This window comes from Diabrotica undecimpunctata, chromosome 6, assembly GCF_040954645.1.
Source record: "Diabrotica undecimpunctata isolate CICGRU chromosome 6, icDiaUnde3, whole genome shotgun sequence".
Lineage (NCBI taxonomy): Eukaryota > Metazoa > Arthropoda > Insecta > Coleoptera > Chrysomelidae > Diabrotica > Diabrotica undecimpunctata.
This window is the reverse complement of record NC_092808.1, coordinates 14,948,220-14,971,637: the sequence shown is the minus strand read 5'-3', so window position 1 is coordinate 14,971,637 and position 23,418 is coordinate 14,948,220. Positions and strand designations below refer to the sequence as shown.

Sequence of the window (23,418 nt, the reverse complement as noted above, 5' to 3'; positions counted from 1 at the left end):
ATACTTTACCCTATCCATCATTTACTGTCCCGGTTAAGAGTTTCATAATTATGGTAAGCCTAAGATAGTTCTTGAACTTATGTCATAGGATTAAAAAAAAACGATCATTTAAACTTTTTGGTTCATAAATTGCGACCCATCAATTTTAATCAGAGCTTTAATCATAATATAAGTTATGATCCACAATAATTCTGACCTTTTAAATAGAGTTTTTTTATGTAGTAATGAAGGTCGTTTCTCTAACTGAATCGTTAATTGTCATAACTGTCATTATTGGTCAGTGAAAAATCCTCACTTTTTAACAGAATCTCGATTTCAAACTAGATATATGGTGGGAAATATTTTTTGGGCCTTTAATGAATCCATATTTTTTAACACAAATAAAAATGCGAAAAAAAAAAACAATTTTAACAAAAAAAAGTCAAGTCAAGTAAGCTTAAGTCAAATAATTTCAAAATGTACAATTAAATTGTATGCAATATGATTAATGTAATGTACTCAGTTAAGGCAAAAACAGCAATAATGTTTTGTTCAGGCAATAGTGCGATATTTTAATAGACCAATTCCAGGTTATACAAAAATTCAAAGGATTTTTAACAGGTTTTAACATTAATTGAATGCTTCAATATTTGTACATTTTTGGCAGAATAAATTTTGGATTTTAGATGCTCCCAGATAAAAATCGTTTGGAGCTCTCGGAAGCCACTTAATTCTACAATTAGGTCCAATCAAATAATTATTAAAACTGTTCTTAAGGAATTACTTAACCTCCAGGCTATTGTGAGCAAGGCATCCATCTATTTCAAACCAATTTCTTCTTCATCTGGAGTTAAGTCTTAGTAAAATCTCTTCTTGTAGTAAGTCCAAAAACTTTTTTGAATACAAATTTTCCTCATGAAAAAATGATCCAATAATATTCTTAAGGAGACATTTAGTTTTCGAAGATGTTGGGTATTGTTTTCAATAATGTTCTCAGGCTTTCTTGTCGACCCAATCCTATAATTTTGAATATTTGGTTTTTTAAAAATTGTCTGTCTGCATTAGCCCTCTCTAAAATTTCATAACAAAATTCCGCTCGTCTCTCTGCATCTCCCCCTCTAATTTATTGATGGCATTGAAATTTATACACATGAAATCTATTTCTTTTCAAAATTTTATAAGGATTTTCAACTATTGCTATTAATACATTGATCTGGTTTTATTTTCCAAATTTCTTTGTACCAAAGCAATATTATTTTTACAAATATAATTAGGAATCAGGATACCAGTATTTTCAAATTTTTTAAAATCCTTTGAATTGTTGAATTACCTGGAATTGGTCTATTGGGATATCTTACGCTAAATAAAGAACTAACAGTAACACGAACAAGTTGCTTGTAATCAACATCGAGGAAATAAAGTGAAACACATGTTAACAGATGAGAAAAAAAGGTATGTTCAGAGCAAAAATTGTAGATAAAGTGTGTTGCAACACAAAAGAAAGTCCTCATACAATTTGGAGGAATGTAACCAGCATTACGCCTAAAAGCCACACTGTCATTTTCGCCAATTTCGCCATTTCGAATATTCTTTTTATTCGTTGTAATTGTCATGGTGTGTTTATCTGTAACTCTAGACAAGGAGTGCTTACAAGGTGCTTCTTCTTTTTATTAGTACTGTAAATAAGTTTAACCAACTATATGATTTGAAGTAAACATAAATAACTGGTATATTGATTAAATATTTAAATGGATCTTGTGATATAATTTTATGAATAATATTGGCATACATTTTACAAGAACTAAATCAATTTAGTGTAATAATTAAAAAGAATTGTATCAGAAACTCAAAAGATGAATTTACAAAATTCAAACTTTTAAGTCAGCATTTGGTAATAAGATTTATAAATAAGTAACCTTTTTATTGGTATGGAATTTATTAAGACAAGGAAAAGTTTAAAATATAATAAAACAAATTTATATTTTTATGTCAAAAATTATATTGTCTAAAAAATAAATATTTACAAAAGGGTTTATAAAACCACAATTAGTGATAGAATGGAGATGCAGCATATCCTAAAGGAGCAGAATGAGCATAGGCAACTGGTGCTGCTATCTTAAGGGCTGGTTGAGCGTAGGCAACTGGAGCTGCTACTTTGAGGGCTGGTTGAGCGTAGGCAATTGGGGCGGCAATTTTGGCTACAACTGGTGCTACTGCTTTAACGGCAACTGCGGCTGGTTCCTTGTGTACAACTGCATTGAAACCATTGTGCGCATCAGCGGTGTATTCTACGGTACGTTTGCTGCCATCGGCTTCAATGAGAGAATAGCTTCCATGTACAACATCACCGTGGCGAGATTCTTGTTGGCTTTTGCTGTCTCCAGTATGGGGATCACTTACGGCGTATCCAAAATCGTAGTTAGCTGGTGCTGATGGTTCTGCAAGGATAGCTTTGGCAACTGGAGCGGCATAAGCTACTGGGGCAGCTACTTTAAGGGCTGGGGCGGCATAATGTACTGGGGCAGCTACTTTAAGAGCTGGGGCGGCATAAGAAAGAGTTGGAGCGGAGTATGCTACTGGGGCTGACACACTGGAGTAGGAGACAGCAGGTGCTTGTGAGTAGGCTACTTTAGCGACTGGTGCAGCGTAAGATAAAGCTGGTGCAGCATAAGATACAGGTGCAGCGAATTTAGCAATAGCTGGTGCTGCGTAGGATACAGGTGCTGATATTTTTAGGATTTTTCACTGACCAATAATGACAGTTATGACAATTAACGATTCAGTTAGAGAAACGACCTTCATTACTACATAAAAAAACTCTATTTAAAAGGTCAGAATTATTGTGGATCATAACTTATATTATGATTAAAGCTCTGATTAAAATTGATGGGTCGCAATTTATGAACCAAAAAGTTTAAATGATCGTTTTTTTTTAATCCTATGACATAAGTTCAAGAACTATCTTAGGCTTACCATAATTATGAAACTCTTAACCGGGACAGTAAATGATGGATAGGGTAAAGTATAAAAAAAACAATTAAGCTGTTGCCAAAAATTTTCATTAATAAAATACCTTTTTTTGTACCATTCATACTTCTCGCTTGTATGTACTTTTTTTAATAAAATGTTATTTTTTTTTATTTTTTCGTAAAAATCATTACATGTCATATTAAAGTTTAATTTACAGTATAGTAATGCTTATACGGTAGACTCCAACATACGGCTTCTATCGTCCGACCAAATATGTTTAATTATCGAGAAGATACGCTCTAAAGGAGCGGAGGTGCCTGGTAAGCACAAAATATATTGCACCATTTTTACCAGGTTGGGTGTATCGATGTGTTGTTCATGAAAATGTTTAAATAGTAGAACCCATTTGTCTAAATAATAAATTTCTATCGTCGTGGAATTTCATTCATCATTCTTTGATGCTATAAAAACTTTCGTAAGTGACAGCTCGTCAAAAAAGGTTGTCAGTATTAATATTTTGTCGATCGTCCGAACCGTGTATTTTGTTTAAAATTTCAGTAGATCCCTCGATTTCGTCCCATTTTAATACGTGATTCAGTCCAATCCATTCGAAAATGTCGGCTCCTCAGAAACTGTCTTCCCACAATTCAATGTATGAAATACATCGTCGGTAAAAATCAGTTACTTCTGTTTGAAATTTATCAATATCCTAGTTACTACCAAGATTCTTTAATAATAATTGTTTCGCTCTTCTGTGGTACAAAATTGCTGTCCATGCGTTCTTGAAGATTAGATTTCAATCTTCTTAATTCCAAAATAATGTCAGTCGCACTTGCTTCACTTTTTTCCATGAGTAGTAGAGTCTTGTTAAAATTGTTTAATTGTCCATGCCCAAACCAAAAATATAACTTACCCGTTTCACTTTCAAAAAAATCTCGCATTGCACGTGGACAGTTATCTTGGGAAAGGAAATGTGCTTTTAGTCCGTCGAATATATTTAGAATTTTCTCAATTGCCGGCAAAAGAGAAAGAAATCTGGTACTTCCATGTTGGAGTAGGTTTTTATATTCCACATCTACACATTCATTAAATTCCTTCAACTGAGTTACTCGAACTGTGTAGATATGAAAATGTTTATATATTTTGACAACTAGTGCTTCAATTTCGATTGGTAAGCCCATCCACAGCATTTAGAAGTGCATTGTGTACAATATGTGCACCGCATCCCATTTCTACAATATCTACACCGAGTTCTTGTTTAAGTCTTCTGTAAACATTATTTTGTCCTCTTCTATGCACACCTCCAAAATTTCTATTACAATTGTCGCCACAAAATGCAGCTACTTTTTTTGTAACGTCATGACTAATGTGGAAATTATATTTTGAGTCAATATTTCCGATGTCTCACTCTGAACGACTCAAAATTCAATAGTTTCACATGTACACCTTTTAATAGTAAAAAGTATCTAACAATAATCGGTGCCTATTTGACGTTCTTTTTATTTGCGATGTCGTTAGTAACACTTATGAAAAAAGCCTTCTGTAAGTCGGTGTGTAACTCTGTCAAAGACAAAGGAGCCAACACATTTAAAATGATTGCTTCACATTTGGTTCTTGCAACCCCAAATTTTGATTCAAACAATTTTGAAATCAATTTCGACGTACAATCACACGTTTTAAAGCTTATATTATGCATTGCCGTGTGATATGCGGATATGGCGTCTTTAGTTGCAATGATTAAATGGTTTTGAATAGGATCATAATTTAAAAAAAAATGATAGAAGAAGTACCTGCAATTGCCGTTACACCAGTCTTGTGTTGCACAATTCAATACTCGATCGACTGCCAAGACGATTCCTGACGTCTTCATCTACATTACTCCCCCATCGCTTTCTCAATCTTCCAATAGGTCTCTTTCTCTGCATGCTTACATTCAACAATTTTTCGGAAGCCTGTTTTATGCCATTCTAAATACATGGCCTGCCCATGGAAGTCGCTGTAGGTGGTGTCAATGCATCGTCAATATTATTCTTTGTGATGTTGACTCCTAAATAGATAAAGCTATCTACTTTTTCAAACTGTCAACTGTCAGGTAGGGTCGACTGGTTCTCTCCGATCGACTTTGTTCTAGGATTTTTTCTATCTTTGACCGACCATTGCTTTGGTTCTGCTCATGATACTTATGTCATTTTTACATGCTGCTAGTTGAACTGATTTATTGATAAGTGTGTTGTTTCTACCTTCTGATGAATTTCTAACTATATTCCTGTGCTAAAATAAACAGTGTCATTACCGACCTATCCACTGTTTTAATTCTTGTATTATTGGCCCAGACTTTGCTTAAGACCTGTTTAACCATGAATAAATGGTCGGTGGTTGATCTTCCTACCTTGCCTGATATTCTCCGATGATCTTCTCTGCTAAAGGTTGTAATGTATGGTTAAGTATGCTGATAAATATTTTAAATCCAAATTTTATAGCACAGCAAGGTTATTCCCCTATAGTTTTGACAGAGGAGTTTATCGCCGTTTTTATGGATTAGGCAGATGATAATCGTATTCTTTTGGCCTATTCTCTTGTTTCCATTTTGCGTGTTTGACCTCATATGTCCTTTTCGTTATTTCCCTTCCTTTCAACTTCAACAAGCGATACTTTTTTGATTACACACTTTATCAGCTATTCGCCTTTCAAATGTATTTTTTTTGTGTTTTTAATTACCATTATTATTTTTATATTTTGTCTTGTCAAATATATTCTATGTGTTTTATTTCATTCTTTAATTGCCACCTTATACTCATTATCAAACCATTGGTCATCTTTCCTTTATTAAGTTCCTATCATCGATTTTGCTGTAGTTAATGTGGTTCTACTTATTAGGTTTCACTGGTCTTCTAATAATCTCTCTTAATTTTCTTCTTTTTTGTTTAACAATAAAAATAGAAGAATTTTTTTTTATTTATGGTACTCCTAAATAGCTTTATGTTTTTCTAATAGGGAGTAATGGAATTATATTAATTTTATTTTGTTAATCTTATTCTCTAAAGAACTACTTTTATTTACTAAAGTATTTTTTCATCGTATAATTTAATAATAAAAATTGTATTGATGCTCATTTACTCAAGGAGTCAAAATATGGCGACCAATTTGTAATTATCTTAAAACTGGTCCTGCTGGTAGACCACGCCTCCACCGCGGTGTATCTAGTATAAAATTCGAATTCGCAAATGCATTACACACAGTCACAATCACAATCAGAAAACATGGCATTCAAAGTAAGTTATCCATCATATTAATCATCGAGTTAATAATTTAATCTGGTATTGCTACATATACCTATTCGAATTTTGTTTTATTTAATTCTCTACAAATCCTTTGCACTTTTCGCACGAAATTTAGTCACGAAATATATTTTGTAAAATATATTTTGATAATGATCTAATTAATTTTTCATTTAGTTAAATATTAGAACGATTTAATGTTGAACTAGATTTTTTAATAAATTATTGAAAACAAATAAATCAGCTTATTTTAATACGACATTATTAATCTCTGTTTTTTTTACATTTAGTGACGTATCTGGTTTATCTCTATTTCAAAATTTTAAAAGGTTTTGCTTCATATTCGTTAAAAATATATACAGGTTTTTCTATAAAAATCTTGGACAGAAAAATTAACTATTTAATTATGTTAATAGCTTTTACAGAAAAATATTAAAATAAAATTATTATTTCAGTTTATTGTCTTTGCCGCATTAGTAGCAGTCGCCCGTGCTGGCGTTTTTGGTGAAGCCTACTCCGCGCCACTCGCCTATTCAGCTCCAGCAGTAGCTAAGGTAGCCTACTCAGCCGCTCCAGCTGTATCATATTCAAGTGTATCAGCACCCATATCCTACGCAACACCAGCTATTGCTAAATTCGCTGCACCTGTATCTTATGCTGCACCAGCTTTATCTTACGCCGCACCAGTCGCTAAAGTAGCCTACTCACAAGCACCTGCTGTCTCCTACTCCAGTGTGTCAGCCCCAGTAGCATACTCCGCTCCAGCTCTCTCTTATGCCGCTCCAGCTCTTAAAGTAGCTGCCCCAGTACATTATGCCGCCCCAGCCCTTAAAGTAGCTGCCCCAGTAGCTTATGCCGCTCCAGTTGCCAAAGCTATCCTTGCAGAACCATCAGCACCAGCTAACTACGATTTCGGATACGCCGTAAGTGATCCCCATACTGGAGACAGCAAAAGCCAACAAGAATCTCGCCACGGTGATGTTGTACATGGAAGCTATTCTCTTATTGAAGCCGACGGTAGCAAACGTACCGTAGAATACACCGCTGATGCGCACAATGGTTTCAATGCAGTTGTACACAAGGAACCAGCCGCAGTTGCCGTTAAAGCAGTAGCACCAGTTGTAGCCAAAATTGCCGCCCCGATTGCCTACGCTCAACCAGCCCTCAAAGTAGCAGCTCCAGTTGCCTACGCTCAACCAGCCCTTAAGATAGCAGCACCAGTTGCCTATGCTCATTCTGCTCCTTTAGGATATGCTGCATCTCCATTCTATCACTAATTGTGGTTTTATAAACCCTTTTGTAAATATTTATTTTTTAGACAATATAATTTTTGACATAAAAATATAAATTTGTTTTATTATATTTTAAACTTTTCCTTGTCTTAATAAATTCCATACCAATAAAAAGTTACTTATTTATATATCTTATTACCAAATGCTGACTTAAAAGTTTGAATTTTGTAAATTGATCTTTTGAGTTTCTGATACAATCCTTTTTAATTATTACACTAAATTGATTTAGTTCTTGTAAAATGTATGCCAATATTATTCATAAAATTATATTACAATATCCATGTAAATATTTAATCACTATATCAGATATTTATGTTTACTTCACATCATATAGTTGGTTAAACTTATTTACAGTACTAATAAAAAAGAAGAAAAACTGTCACACTTTAACCTACAACTACTTTAACAATGTCAATTTTACCTCTCAAAAATTTATTAGACAACAAAAAACTCACAGTGCTGTTTGTTCTAAATAAATAATCTCAATAAATTAATACCCATTTTCAAAATATACCTCTTGAATAAATATAAATAACTTTGAAATAATATAACAAATCACATTTAATTCTCAACAAACAATTTACACAATACCTACATTCCTAGTTAAGTTGTTAATATATTTTCCCACAATGTTATTTCTCTTTATTTGTTATTAGTTGCAGTAAACCAGATAATCACCTGTCACCAGTTTACCATAATAGTTTTTTAACTATGTTTTCTCAAACATTTAATAATAATCCTTGTATCGGTATGTAAGTTTTATTTATTTATTTAATTTCAATTTTACTAGATTCTTTTTTCACTTAAATTTTTAGTTTGTTTTATTTAATCAATTTTAAAGTCATATTTCACAATTACACGCGTATAATATTGGCATAATTGCTATATATTCTGTAGCAGACAGCATCCTAATACGGGTTATTACATTTTCATCATTTAGTTAACCATGTACCGTTGACCTAAAGATGCATAGCAAATTATAGTATGCGAAACCGGTCGTTGGTGGTAGAATAAATTGATTGTAAGTAAGTCTTATTCTTATTTCGTTTAACCTATTAAAAAAATTACTTTTTTTCCACCCATGTGCTTATCTGTTACTTTTATTTCGTCTGTTTTTTAAATGAAGCTTACTCTTTTACTTAGCTTCAAGTTTCTTTTGTTGTTTAACCCCTAGTTGTACAAACGATCTGTTTCTTATTATGATGTTGGCAATCACATCAACTCATTTTATTCTATTGATTTCATCCCAGAATAGATCAATTGATGTTAGACCAATCTATTTGTTAAACATAGTCAGCTAGTATATACGTTTATCTCCAGAGTATTTCGTTCTTTTTCTTCTTTACCTAAGATTAACTGTAAAAGTCTCATTACGCATAATGTGGGCCAAAGAATTTATTGTAATGCGTATACTAATGTTTTATTAAACTTTTTCTAGGGCTATTTTATAGGTGAATTGAGTAGGTACCTTAAAAACTATTCCAGTCAATCCAAGTCAAGACAAAAGAGCAAGATTGATTATCAGGCCTGATTTCGTAAAAAGAACTATTATGAAAACAATCACAACCTCGGGACAGGACATAAAATTGAAAAAAAGAATACCGAAATAACCGAAAATGGATCTACTTGTAGCAATGGAAGGAAGTGTCATATTATCCATCCATTCTATTAGCCCAATTCAATACTCAGCAAACCTCTCCATTCAACACAGTGTATAGCTATTCTCTTCCACGATCGACTGCCAAGACGATTCCTGACGTCTTCATCTACATTACTCCCCCATCGCTTTCTCAATCTTCCAATAGGTCTCTTTCTCTGCATGCTTACATTCAACTATCCAATTTTTTAGAAGCCTGTTTTCTGCCATTCTAAATACATGGCATGCCCATGGAAGTCGCTGTAGGTGGTGTCAATGCATCGTCAATATTATTCTTTGTGATTTTGACTCCTAAATAGATAAAGCTATCTACTTTTTCAAACTGTCAACTGTCAGGTAGGGTCGTCTAGTTCTCTCCGATCGACTTATGTTCTAGGATTTTGGCTATCTTCGATCGACTGTTGCTTTGGTTCTGCTCATGATATTTATGTCAGTGTGTTGTTTCTACCTTCTGATAAATTTCTAACTGTATTCCTGTGCTAAAATAAACAGTGTCATTACCGACCTATCACCCTGTTTTAATTTTTGTATTATTTGCCCAGGCTTTGCTTAAGACCTGTTTAACCATGAATAAATGGTCGATGGTTGATCTTCCTTGCCTTGCCTGACATTCTCCGACGATATTCTCTGTGGGAGGTTGTAATCTATGGTTAAGTATGCTGGTAAATATTTTAAATCCAAATTTTATAGGATTAGGCACCCTTTTTATGGATTAGGCAGATGATAATCTTATTCTTTTGGCATATTCTCTTGTCTCCATGTTGCGTGTTTGACCTCATATGTCCTTTTCGTTATTTCCCTTCCTTCCAACTTCAACAAGCGATACTTTTTCGATTACACACTTTATCAGCTATTCGCCTTTCAAATGTATTTTTTTTGTGTTTTTAATTACCATTATTATTTTTATATTTTGTCTTGTCAAATATATTCTATGTGTTTTATTTCTCAAACCATTGGTCATCTTTCCTTTATTTAGTTCCTATCATCGATTTTGCTGCAGTTAATGTGGTTCTACTTATTAGGTTTCACTGGTCTTCTAATAATCTCTCTTAATTTTCTTCATATTCAGATAGCAGTCTCTTTATTTTTTCTGTAAATTTTCTTTGAGTTTCGGCTCTTTTTAGTTTTATTGGATCTAGATTTTTCTTTCTTGTTTGATTCTCTTTTGCCTGTCGACTGATCCTAAATCTGAAGTGTACCTGAACCGCAGAAATTTGGGAAAGATTTTGTTCAACAATAAAAATAGAAGTAAAACCAATAAACGAAAATATGCTCATATACTTAAATAATGTAATTGTTTTTAAAAATGTTTTAAAATAATCAGTCCCATCGGAAGTATATCGGACTGTCTAAATAAACTAAAGACAAGCCCCGGATATTTTTCAAGGACTATGACGATGGCAATATTAGGTTGAAATTACGAAAACACGTTTATGTACCTAAACAATTTAATAATAGCTTTTGGCAATAACCTGGAACAGCATAAACAAAACTTAGTAAAGAGGTTAGAAAGACCAAGGAAAGTTAATTTGAAATTAAATTTAAATAAATGCGAATTTATGGAAAAAACAAACTTTTCTACTTGGGACACAAAATTTCGAGTAAAAGTAAAGCACCAGATCCTGAGAAGATAATCGCAATTACTGCATAAAACACATCAATCACTTTGTAGAAATAGCCGAACCACTAAATAGAGTGTCGAGAAAGAATGTGTAGTTCGCGTGTATAACAGAATGTCAAAAAGCTTTTAATAAACTTAAGGCATCATTAACAAAACCCCCTAGTAATGTAATTTTCAGATTTTTCGGAGAAAACAGTTTTTTAAGAACTAATGCGTCAGACATTGTCTTAGTCTTAATGTACCTATTTGGTATGACGAACCCTTTAAGTAGACTAACTAAATTCAGATTGGAGTTAGAGAAATACAACTTTATAATTCGATACTCTTTTACTCTTTTCAATTCTCCTGAGTGAAACTAAAAACGTTACCGCAGGTGCCCCATCACGAAGCGAAGTTACATTAGAAAAGCTCATACAGCTTAGTAAGGACGACATTGGAGTACATGAGTATAATATTTCTGTTTTTCAAGTAACATTTTTGTACACTCAGCGGCATGTGTTACACATCGTTCGAATTAGTGTTTGGAAAACCTGTATACTACCGAGAAATGTACAAACCGAGATAGAACCATTGTACCACTTCGAGGACTAACCCACTGATCTAAGATACAGGTTACAGGTAGCCACAAAAGGAGCAAGATGACTCTATTACGATCGAAATATCCTAAAAAAAGTTTATGATATAAAAATAAGTGAAATAACTTATAAACCTGGACGTAAGATACTAGTTAAGAACAAGTCATTTAAAGCTCAAACCCTAGTTTTTATATCCTAATACCCTAATTAAAAATAAAATCATACATAAAAACGCTTTTTCTCGGGAAAGGCCTACCGAGTAGTTGTTAAGTATTTTAAGGGGTCAAGAGGCTTCTTTAAGATTAAGGAGAGTCGAAGGGTAAGAACTAGCCAAGGTTTTTTTTCCACAGAGGTAGGCAGTAAGCTTTACGCCACTTCGAGTAGAGACACCCGTAACTAAATTTTCGAGGGAAGAACTGACGGAAGCTGGCAAAACGCTCAAGGCAGGAAAAGCGCCTGGACCTGATAAGGTAGCATCTGAGATATTAAAAATCATTATAGAGGAGAAATTGCAATAAGCGCAGGGTATCTTATATACTATAACGCTAAGCCCTTTTCTTGTCCACCACTTTACTCAAAAAACATATTAGATAATTAAAATATTTTTTCAGAATATTATTAGTAGTATGTATGAGATTGTCAAGATATACTTTTGGTACAAAAATTCAATTCCGGTTTTGAGATGACCGGAAGTTAAAATTTACTTTAAGTTTTAGACCCCACAATGTATATATGGATCGAAAGGTCTCGTCGAGACGAATCTAAATATGTACTTCCGGTTGCGATCTGACACCGGAAGTGTTTCGATCTCGCTCATTTGATGGCGTAAAAGTTTACATAACTCCCGTTGCCAAGCAAAAGTTTTCAGAAAATGGAGACATTGTAACAAAAATCATTGTTTTCGACGAAATATTTCGTGATATTTAATACACTTTTTACTTGCATTATTATTGATGAATGTTATGTATATTCTTGCTTATATTGTTTGTATTGATCTCTTAATTTTTCTCGCAAAATAAAAATTTCATTTAAAAAACTCAATGTCGAGTTGGTCCGCTAGTTATGAATAACCTGCTAAGAAGGCAAGAGTTCCGAGAAGATCTGAAAACGGCAAATCTCATACTTATTCCGAAACCGAAAAAGAAATTAGAGGAGCCTGGGGTGTACAGACCGATATGTCTGTTAAATACCTTAAGCGAGGTCTTTTATATTCTTGTGAAGACAAAGATAGAGAGGGAGATAATGGAAAAATGTGACATATCCGAACACCAGTGTGGAGATATCCATATGTAAAAGCAGGTGAATGGTGACTTTCTTTTTCCATATTAGAAATGCTTTTATTAGTGCTAACTGGCAAACTTCTACGACTATTGGTCGACTTGGGGATATCTCCCTATCTGCAGAGCTTGGCCGTTAATTACTTCACGGATATGTGCATTAATATTACGAGGATTAACTCTATGAGGACCAAGGCGGGAGTGCCATAGGGCCTGGTCCTGGGGCCATTGCTTTGTAATGTTATTTACAACTACATTTTGGAGGCTGGCCTGGGCACTGGTGTGCAGGAAATAACGTAAGCGGATGACCTGCTGATGCTGTTGGAGCACAACGAAAACTGGTCAATCATGCATAGAGCGAACCGAGCCCTCATCAAAGTAAAGATGTGAATAAGAAGCAGGAACCTCATACTGGCGGTCAAGAAGACTGAAGCTACGATCCTTAAGTAGTCCTAGATACGAGGCAAGCCTTTAATAAGCACGTGAAGTACGTGGTTTGTAAGGCAAAGAGGAGAACTTAGGAAGTAGATAGGTTAAGGGCAAATATAATATTGCAGATAGAAATGACAGGAAAGACGGAATACAAGGTAATGTTGGAGACAGTAAATTAAATAATCGGAAAGAAGAAAATACTAGAGAGGAATCTGCAGCTAAGGTAAGAGGGAGAGAGAGTGAGAAAGAGAAGACGGCCTATTCATGTGATGCTCTGGTCTGCAGAGGACATACCGCATGGGTAGTCCGGTTGAGGGGATCCGGTGGATGGAGCTTTCCACCCTGAATCTAACACATGCCAGGGCATCCTTACGAAACACGACCTGGTACTGTCTCTAGAATATTTATCACCTTCTTCCCATTCTTCTCAATCCCAACTGTACAGTGATTAGCAAGGAATAAGTAAAATCAAAGGTAAACTGTGTAAATTCTAGTGACAAGTGAATAGAAATATTTATGATGAAAAACAATATTATTTTAAAGATTAATACACCATAATAATTGAAGTTATATATATTAGTTATATTTACATATTAGGTATAAAGAGGTTAAATATTTTATAGAGTTATACAATAATTGTTTATCGTAGATTACCTCTATATACGAAACTAATTTAATGTTAGTTATGAAGAAATAAAAGGAAATTATTATTAGAATTTGTTCTTACCTTTATTGGAAAGACATGTGGAGAATTCACATGCTTTCCTTGTATCGGGAACAGGGAAAGTTTTTTAAAAAGTCCTTTTTTATAAAAAAATAAATGTTTATTTTATTTATTTACACACGACCGACTCTGTTTATGACGACGCAAAAATAGTTTATAATATAATGATCTACATATTAGACATAAAATATGAATGTGCATGAGAACCAGAAGGTCAATATGGTGTCTTATATTCATAAACAATTAAAATTCTTATAAAAGTTACGAATTAAATATATAATTTTATCTTTTAATAAAGTGGAATAAAAAAGATACAATTTTAAGAGTATATTTGGTAAACTATCTTATACAAATAAATACAAATGTTAAAAACTTTATAACAATATTATGATAAGTAAGAAATAAGGTTCAATAATTGATATTAGTTTTATATGTTCATAAAATATAAAAGAGATAAAAACTAAATAGAGATCATATAAAAGAGATTAAACCAATATTAGTTTATCATGTTTGACAGCTTTTATGCTGTTTTAAATAATATACGAATCGTGAAGTTATTTAAGTATTATAATATTTAAATTTTAGGCAAAAAAGGCATCAGAAATTAAACACAAGGAGAAATATATTGGATATTACAGTAAATAAAAGGCAAGTTTGACAGAAGTCGTGTAACTAGTGAAAAGAAAAACATTTTGATGACTTAAAAATGTATCAAAATGATTCCAAAAAAGAAATGTGTCAACTGAACAACAGAAACATAAAGAGATTGAGTCTAAACATGGCAAAAAGGCATATAAAGAGACTACAAAAGATATAGTTGCAGTATTAGACCTTGTTATCTAATGAGATTTATATATAAACCTTATTACATTACTTTTCCAAACAAATCAATAAAAACACTTTGACCAACAGTGGTTAATGTTGGTAAGCATTAACAAAAGACGGACCGTAAGGAGATGACCTAAGGAATTGTTGAGGAAGTGCTACTGGAGCAGAATGAGAATATGCAACTGAGGCAGGTTGAGCATATCCAACTGGAGCAGGTTGCGCGTAACTAACTGGAGCAGGTTGAGCGTAAGCAACTGGAGCAGGTTGAGCGTACGCAACTGGAGCAGCTACTTTTGCTACTACTGGTGCGACTGCTTTAACACCTACTGCAACTGGTTCTTTGCGGACGACGGCGTTAAAACCATTGTGATCATCGGCAGTGTAATCGACAGTGCGTTTGGTACCGTCAGCGTCTACCACTGAGTAACTTCCTTGTACGACATCACCGCGGCGTGATTCCTGTTGGCTTTTATTATCTCCAGTGTTGGGGTCGTTGACAGCATATCCAAAATCATAGTGAGCAGGTGCAGACGGTTCAGCAATAACAGCCTTAGTAATGGGTGCAGCATAAGCAACTGGGGCAGCCAGTTTGACTGCAGGTGCTGCGTAAGAAACGGGCGAAACAGGTGGAGACGCATAAGAATAAACTTGAGGTGCCTGTTGCTGGTATGGTAAAGCTGAAGCTAATGCTGGGGAAGAAAGCGGCGCTGATGCAGCAAATGAAAAGCCAGAGTATGGTGAGGCACCAAATTGAACTGGAGCAGCTACTTTTGCAAAAGCTGGAGGGCCGGGGTAAGCTAAAGGTGCTGATAAAGATGAGTATGACACAGCTGGAGCTTCTGAGTAGGCCACTTTCGCAACTGGCGGTGCAGCGTAAGATAATTGTGGTGGAAAGGCTTCATTTAGAACACCAGCTCGGGCTACTACAATGAAAGCAGCAAACGTAATGATCTGAAAGGAAAAACATATTGACAGTAATTAGGATAATCAGTATATAAAATTATTATCATATTATATATATATATATTTATATATATATATATATATATATATATATATATATATATATATATATATATATATATATAAGTAGAAGCTTTTTTATTTCCTGGTTTTGTCGGTCTGATGTAAATAAAACTATTTATTTGCTGAAAAATTTCGGCAAATTTGCCATTTTCAATAAGCACTTTATTAAACTTTAAACATTACATTTTACAATTAAATTTCATGTTTACACTTTTTTAAAAAGTTTAACATGGATTAAAATTTTTTTAAAAGTCTTTTAAGTGTCTTCCCAGTTATACTGAATGATTACATTCATATATACATACATACATATATATATATATATATATATATATATATATATATATATATATATATATATATATATATCTATATATATGTATATATCATATATGATAATTTAATATGATTTGGAAAGCTAATATTATTATTGTTACAAAACTTATTGTTTATTTCCTGTATTGGTCTAACTCTATATATGTATTATATAAAAACTAAAGTATGTTCAAATCTTTATCATTTTTAAATAAAAATACACCGTGTGCAATATGGCATTGGTTGGGAAACTTGGAACATATGGCCCCAAATATTTTCTCTCAAGACTAATAAATATTCAAATTTATCAATTTAGAATTTAAGATTTTCAATGAAGACGAATATTAATGTTGTACGAAAGTCGGTGATGCAATTAAGTCTAATTAGCATCATCGATTAATTGGACTACCTTGAGTTAGTTTTCAAACAAATTCTTCATTTTCATAGCGGTATATAAAACATTTCTTCCTATTTAAATATCAGTTTTAATATAAAAATATTATCTACTTATATAGATTTGTTAAATATATTTTTACTTTAGCACATATATTGTTGTCTTCTTCACCAAAATTTTGGAACAACTAGAGTAAGAGGATAAGCATTGGATTCTTGCTTTATTCCATTAAGCAGGCTTTATTCTTAATCTATGTCAACTTCATGTTAGTTTTGCAAATTAAAAGAAGTCTCCAATTATACATATGTACATGACACAAGTCAGAAGTTACATGGGTACAAAAGAAGCATTATTTGCAGTGAAATCTCTTTTGTAGAAATGTGAGAATTAAAACAAGGTTAAATATGTATGCTTCATATAGGCAGACAGATAAAGGAATTTAACCAAATACAGCATATACAGACGAACTTTAAAATTACTTCTTCTTCCTTCTTCTTTTATGTACGCTGTAAAGCATGTTTCTTCTTCAATATTGGCCTAATAAATTGTTTAAATTATCGCACCATTTTTATCTTGGTCTGCCGATACTTCTTTATCCAATCGGTGACTTATCTCGTGCTATTCCTACTATCCTATTCCCGGCCATTCTACTAATGTATTCGTTCCACTTCTGTTTCCGTTTTGTCACCTATTTAATTTTGTCTTTTATATTGCATGCTCTTCTTATTTTTTCGCTTTTCTCCCTATTCAACAGACTTTTTCCTGATATTCGTCGGAGTATTTTCATCTCTATTATTTCTAGTAGTCGTCTCGTTTGGGATGTGTTAGGTCTTATCTTCCCCGTTTATGTTAATATGGGTCTAATTGCTGCTTTATAGATTCTTGTTTTTGTGTCTTGTCTTAGGTGTTCTTTCAGATTATGTCATTAAGAGATCTTGCCGCTTTACTTGCTTTTAAGCTTTGTTGTCGTACTTTTTCTTTAACATCTCCATAACTAGTCTCTATTCCCAGATGTCTAAACCTTGCTTCCTGCTTTATTATTTTCCCATCAATTTCGATGTTACATCGTACTGGGTATTTAGATGTTGTCATGCATTTGGTTTTTTCTGCTGATATTATCATATTGTATTTATTGGCTGTTGTATTAAAGATATGTGTTATTCTTTGGAGCTCGTCTTGTATCTCGGCGATTAATGTGGCGTCATCTGCATAACATAATATTTGGATTTTTTTATTCCCCATTGTGTATCCATGACCATTACGTACTGCTTTTATTATTTCGTCCATTATTATATTAATGAGAAGTGGGCTTAACGAGTCATCCTGTCTGACTCCGCTTTATACTGGTATAGGCTGTGTTAGTTTCCCATTTATTTATCTTTGCCTGTAGTCGATTATGTAAGTAGATGTTTTCGATGGTTTGTATAATACTAATTGGTATGTTTCTTTTATACAGTAGGTGTAAGACGTCTTCGACTTGGATGCAATCGAAAGCCTTTGTCAGGTATATAAAACATAGATATGCTGGTTTATTATACTCTATGGCCTAAAATATAGATATGCTGGTTTATTATACTCTATGGCCTTTTTTGTGATTTATCTCAATACAAATACGGCGTCTACGCAGGATCCATGCTTTAGAAAATCAATTCAGAAAAAAAAGGCACATTGAAACCATAAAGTCTATATATTGATATCAGAAAGTAATGGTAAAGATGAACAAAATAGAAACAAATAATATATCGATTGCAAGATGCATCAGGCAAAAACGCGTCTTATCTTCGACGCTTTTTAATCTCATAATTAAAGCTAAGAGTAAAGAAGAGCTATAAACTTTACTAGATACAGTAAATATTAAATACATCTAAATAAGACTTCAGATTACCATTGATAAGATCGAAGTTTATGATAGTATCGAAGGATCCTATTAATAATCAACAACTATATCTGTATATGCTACAAATAGAAGGAACGAAAAAATATAAATATATGGGAGCCTACATCACTTCTGAATTGGATCCAGACCAGAAAATCAGGGTAGGAATAGAAATAGCAAGGGCAGCTTTCTTAATATTCAGGTTAATATTGTGTGACGGAATGTTGCGTCTAGCCCCAACTATACAGGTTAGAAACAAAAACCTAAATAATTAAGAAGATCAAAGTACTTGAACTTTGTATATATATATGAGATTGCGATAGGCGACCAAAGTCCACAACGAGGAAGTGCTGAGATGGATAGGTCGACACAAAAATTGTTAAGAACAATGAAATGTTGGGGAAATACTGTAGAATGAAAAATACAGTCTATTGCATGTAATTAGGGAGGGTAAAGTAAATGAGAAAAAGAGGAATTGGTAGAAAAAACAAGTCATGGCTGCTAAATATTCTGGACTAGACAAACATGGATGTAGAAGAATGATTCCACGCTGCTAAGGACCAAAACTTTTAGAAATGTGATCACTAATCTCCGTTGATGGGGATAGAATAAGGAAGAAGAAGAAAATACAAGTCTGGTATTATATTTACGAGACCACCAAAGAAATAGTAAATCTAAAAAAATACGACAATTTTACCTTCCACAAGAAAATGCTTACGTACTTATTAAAGTAAACGGAAAAATTTGTGATCACGAACATAGTTGAAGATAATGGGGGGGAAACTTCAGTGATATTTTTGACGATGCTTCTCGAGAACATGATACACATACACATATTACCTGTAGCAACGAGTTAGATAGAAGTCTCAGTGTACTGAAATCAGAAGCCTGATAAGCAATACAGCAAGCAAAAAATAATAAAGCATTTGGATCAGATCAAATCTCTGCTGAACTACTTAAACTTTTGGATGAGGCAAATATTACCTACTTAACCAGTTTCTTTAACAAAGTAGAATAGGTAATAAGCAATCTAGATTTAGAAATGGTCTAGGAACTAGAGAAAAAATTATTTTGTATGCATTTTAAGAAAGGATTAGACGGAGTAGACCACGATACACATTTCGATTCCCTGTGGGCACTGCTGTGGGATATAAGACTGCTCAAATACTTAATCAAATAGCCTGTATCCAAATTATAAATAGTGGTACTTATAAACTACCCATCAAACTTGAAGTACGACAGGGTTGTGTTTTGTCACCCAGTCTTTTAATCTATATTCTGAAAAAATGTTTAGGGAGGCACAAGAGAAAATTTACAAGATCTCAAGGCATTAGTAAACCTAGTCAGTAAAGCAAGTTATCGGAGGGCCTTAAAATTAACTTTTCGAGCCCAAAGTGGATAGCAAATGGAAAGATTAATATAGATCAAGGTAATTCTCTTAATGGAGAGGGGATAGAACGAATAAACTGCTTTAAATATCTTGGCAGCTATTAAAATGTAAATTGTGAGTGTGATAAAAAAATAATAACTAGGATTGAAATATCACGTAAGGCTTTTATGTCCTGAAAAGCAGTTTTATGTAACAAACATCTCTCGAAAAATAGTCGAAAAAAGGTCCCAAAATGTTAGGTGGTCTATCCTATTATATTGTATATTGATGTGGGACAAACATTAAAAACCACAACGCCAAATAAATAAGAAACATTCAAATCGTGGTACTATTAACGGATCCTAAAAATAGCCTGGGTTTCGCACATGTCCAATGAAAATGTTCTGAAATGATGAATTTAAAATTCTGCTCATAAACATCACAAATAGGAAAAACCGGATATTTTGGTCGCCGAATAATTCGGCCACCTCAAGTACCATCTACTTCGCCTTATATTACAAGAAAACGTAAAGGGAAAGAGATGAATTAATCTAAAGAAACCCACCAATATTCTTAAAATATAGGTTTATTTTAGGTTTATTCAAACCCTTTTTATAACCTATTAATTTCTGGTCTCAGACAATAACTATTCCCATTCATACACCCAATAAGCCGAAAGAAGTACCCTCACCCCATTTCTCTGACATGCAGCTTATGCAAAATACTGGAAAAAATTTTAAATCTTCGTCTAACATTATATTTAGAACCAAATGATATCCTTGCCATATTTATAAACTATTTACAAAAGAATAGCAACACTGAAGTGAAACTGGGCCGATCACGTGACTCAAATGACAGATAACAGATGGACAAAGTGGATACAGGAATGCAGAGTTAGAGATAATGCCTACCGAAGCAGAGGTCGTCCACCAACACATTGGACTGACGATCCAATACTCGAATATCAGGGTCAAGTCTGTTGGGTAGGGAGAGAAACGAAAACTCAAGAAGAGCATGCAATATAGAAGACATGAATGGATGAGTGATGAAACAAAAAACAGGAGTGGAATGGACACATTAGTAGAATGGCAAAGGATAGGATAGTATGAATATCACGAGATAAGTCTCTTAATGGAAGAAGAAGTATTGGCAGAGCAAGAAAAAGATGGTGCGATAATTTAAACAATTTAGGAGGCTAATATTGAAGAAGAAACAGGCCTACATACAAGAAGTAAGAATAAGAAAGAAATAACATGTTTACATGTAATCGTTTACTACATGTAAGAATAAACGAAATAACAAGTTATTTAAAAATACTAGATAATAGAATCCAACAAAGGTCCATTTTAAATCCCACCCTAACTCTACTTGCTTTTGATAATTTTTTAATACCAAATTTAATAACCTCGTTTCAGCAACAAACATTTTACAAATTATGTTAAATTAGCTGTAAAATTTTCATAACTAAACAAAATAAAACTCAATACGTTATTTTTAATAAAAATAAAACTCACCTTACAATTAATTTAACAATAAATGATTTACCTTGAAAGCAGTCAATGGAACTTTTTTGGGTCTAACTTCAGATAAAACATTCAATTGAAATCTGCATAAAAATAAATTACAACAAGCATGCCAAAACCGGTTAAACATACTTAAAATATTATCTAATAAAGTATATGGTAGTAAAACAAACTGTAAAAAATTATTAAACCTATTAATTTTGGCGAGAGAATCATCTCTGTACATAAGACGCCAACAACTAACCCTAAAGTATAATAGCGAAAATATTAGCACTGAAACAAAATCCAGTATTCCTCCAAATATGAAAATAAACTAATAGAATATGATAAAGATTTGTTGAAATATGTTGAATGAATATGTTTGAATATGTTGAAAACAGCAGATCTAGATGTAGAGAAGAAAGATAAAGTTATGTAAAATGTATTTCAGAATCATAAATGAAGGATGCACTGATCCAGTTAACCATTAGTTCCACTGATTTAGGTAAAAAACCGCCGAGGCCATCAATACTACTACGGATCAATCTGGCGAGAGACAGAGAGAGAGAAAAAGGTAGAGATCAGATACAAAGCTAACCAACATGAGAAATAAAATCGAAGATATCTACCAAAATAAAGGAAAACAAGAAAGACACTAGAAATTGGGAAAATAAATTTCAGAGTACCTAATTTTACATATAAAGAGGACTTTGTTTATAAAGTATTTACAAAGATATTAATATTATATATTTTGCAGTATTTGATTTTTTATTTTCTATTTATTTAAAAAAAAATAAAAATTTTCAAATTTTTAAATTCTTTATTTAAAGTTGTATTAATTTATCTATTTTAAAAATATATTTTAAATCAAATTAAATATATATTTTTTGTTAATTATTTTTATTACCTAGATACGCAATAATTTTTATTTTAATAAAAAAAATTATCTTTATATAACTTTAAAATTTTAAAATAACTTTAATACTATTTTAAATTATTAGTTTATTTTATGGGACTAATTAGTAACTAATATAAAATAATCCTAATCTGTTCCAAATCAAAAACATTGGCATAGGCGCAAAATGTTGCTTGTCAAAATGTTCAATGTGTTTTAAATATATTCATTTTTTTTTTTTCGAATCCTGAGAAAACTAATAAGTATTTTAAAAAAATTTTAACGCAGAATGAAAGAATACGTTATTACCGAGGGCCGAAAGTCCCTGAAAACTTCTATAATGTTTATTTTAATAAGTTACAGGGGTGAAAAGTAAAGAGTTAATATAGTGTAACTTTTAATTTCAAATATCCTCTTTAAAAGAAACTTTTTGGTTATTCTAAGGGACTTTCGGCCCTCGGTAATAATGTAATCTTTCATTCTCCGTTTACATTTTACAAAAATGCTTATTCGTTCTCTCAGGATTCGAAAAAAATAAATACATTTAAAAAGCATTGACCATTTTGACAGGCAAAATTATGCGCCAGTGCCCTTAAGACAAATTTAAAGCATCTTTAAATATTTTTAATTACTTCATCCCAAAAATATTCACTAAACACTTTTAAACCAATTAAAAGATGGTACGCTGTCGTCTGTGTACTATTATCAATCTCGCGAATATTTCACAATTTCTACACAAAATGTATGTCACACAAAAAGTACTCACTTTAAACGCCATGTTTATTGGATGAGTCTGACTGTTACTAATTTTTGGTGTCATCCGATTTTATAGTTCTAATGTGGTGGAGGCGTGGTGTTAGCTGCCCCGGACCTTTCACCGAGTCCTTATGGACATCCATCGAATTTTTTCTAGTCAAAAGTGAGGATGCTATTTGTAAATCGTCAAATTCCACAAGTGGTTATGTAATTTAACTAGTTTAGATTTTATTTCTATAATAAATATTTATATCATCAAATCTACAATTTTATAAAACATATAATTCTACAAATACATCTTTTTTTATTTAAAGCTTAAAAAATATTAATTTTACTTCTTATTCTTCTTCTTTTTCTTTTAATGTGGACGTGACTTTGTCTGTTTTTCAATGTGCCTCCAGTAAGTTGTCGTTCCATCGTTTTCTACTCTTCCTACGTGCTCTTCCTACTGATCGTCTTCCTATTAGGGAACCATCTCTTATCGTCTTTACTACTCTATTTGTTATCATTCGGCTTATATGATCGTTCCATTCTACTCTTCTATTTCTTACCCAGTTCTAGATCTTCTCCACCTTACATCCACGTCGTATATCTGTACTTCTAGCTCTGTCTCATAGTGTCTTACCATCAATTTTTATAAGTGTTTTCATCT

At 32.8% G+C, this 23,418-nt stretch overlaps 2 protein-coding genes across 2 annotated transcripts; one reads left to right on the top strand and one right to left on the bottom strand.

Annotated features, from left to right (window-relative positions):
- Positions 1-1,958: 1,958 nt before the first annotated feature.
- On the bottom strand, positions 1,959-22,881 carry LOC140443026 (uncharacterized). Its single transcript, XM_072534054.1, has 4 exons — positions 22,777-22,881; positions 14,723-15,584; positions 3,863-4,063; positions 1,959-2,708 (listed from the first exon to the last, which is right to left on the bottom strand). Exons 1-4 carry the CDS (start codon positions 22,828-22,830, stop codon positions 2,026-2,028), a joined length of 1,800 nt encoding a protein of 599 aa, XP_072390155.1. The 5' UTR covers positions 22,831-22,881; the 3' UTR covers positions 1,959-2,025.
- LOC140443165 (uncharacterized) lies at positions 6,175-7,571 on the top strand. The gene is made up of 2 exons (XM_072534261.1): positions 6,175-6,221; positions 6,683-7,571. Exons 1-2 carry the CDS (start codon positions 6,210-6,212, stop codon positions 7,502-7,504), a joined length of 834 nt encoding a protein of 277 aa, XP_072390362.1. The 5' UTR covers positions 6,175-6,209; the 3' UTR covers positions 7,505-7,571.
- Positions 22,882-23,418: the final 537 nt, after the last annotated feature.

What these genes read in the sequence shown, in the direction of transcription:
- LOC140443026 (XM_072534054.1), bottom strand. Translation starts at nt 22,830, where the DNA reads ATGACACCAAAAATTAGTAACAGTCAGACTCATCCAATAAACATGGCG. An exon ending in CAATAAACATGGCGTTTAAA is followed by an intron (nt 15,585 to 22,776) that starts GTGAGTACTTTT and finishes TTTTCCTTTCAG; the next exon opens with ATCATTACGTTTGCTGCTTT. An exon ending in TGTTAATGCTTACCAACATT is followed by an intron (nt 4,064 to 14,722) that starts AACCACTGTTGG and finishes ATATCTACACAG; the next exon opens with TTCGAGTAACTCAGTTGAAG.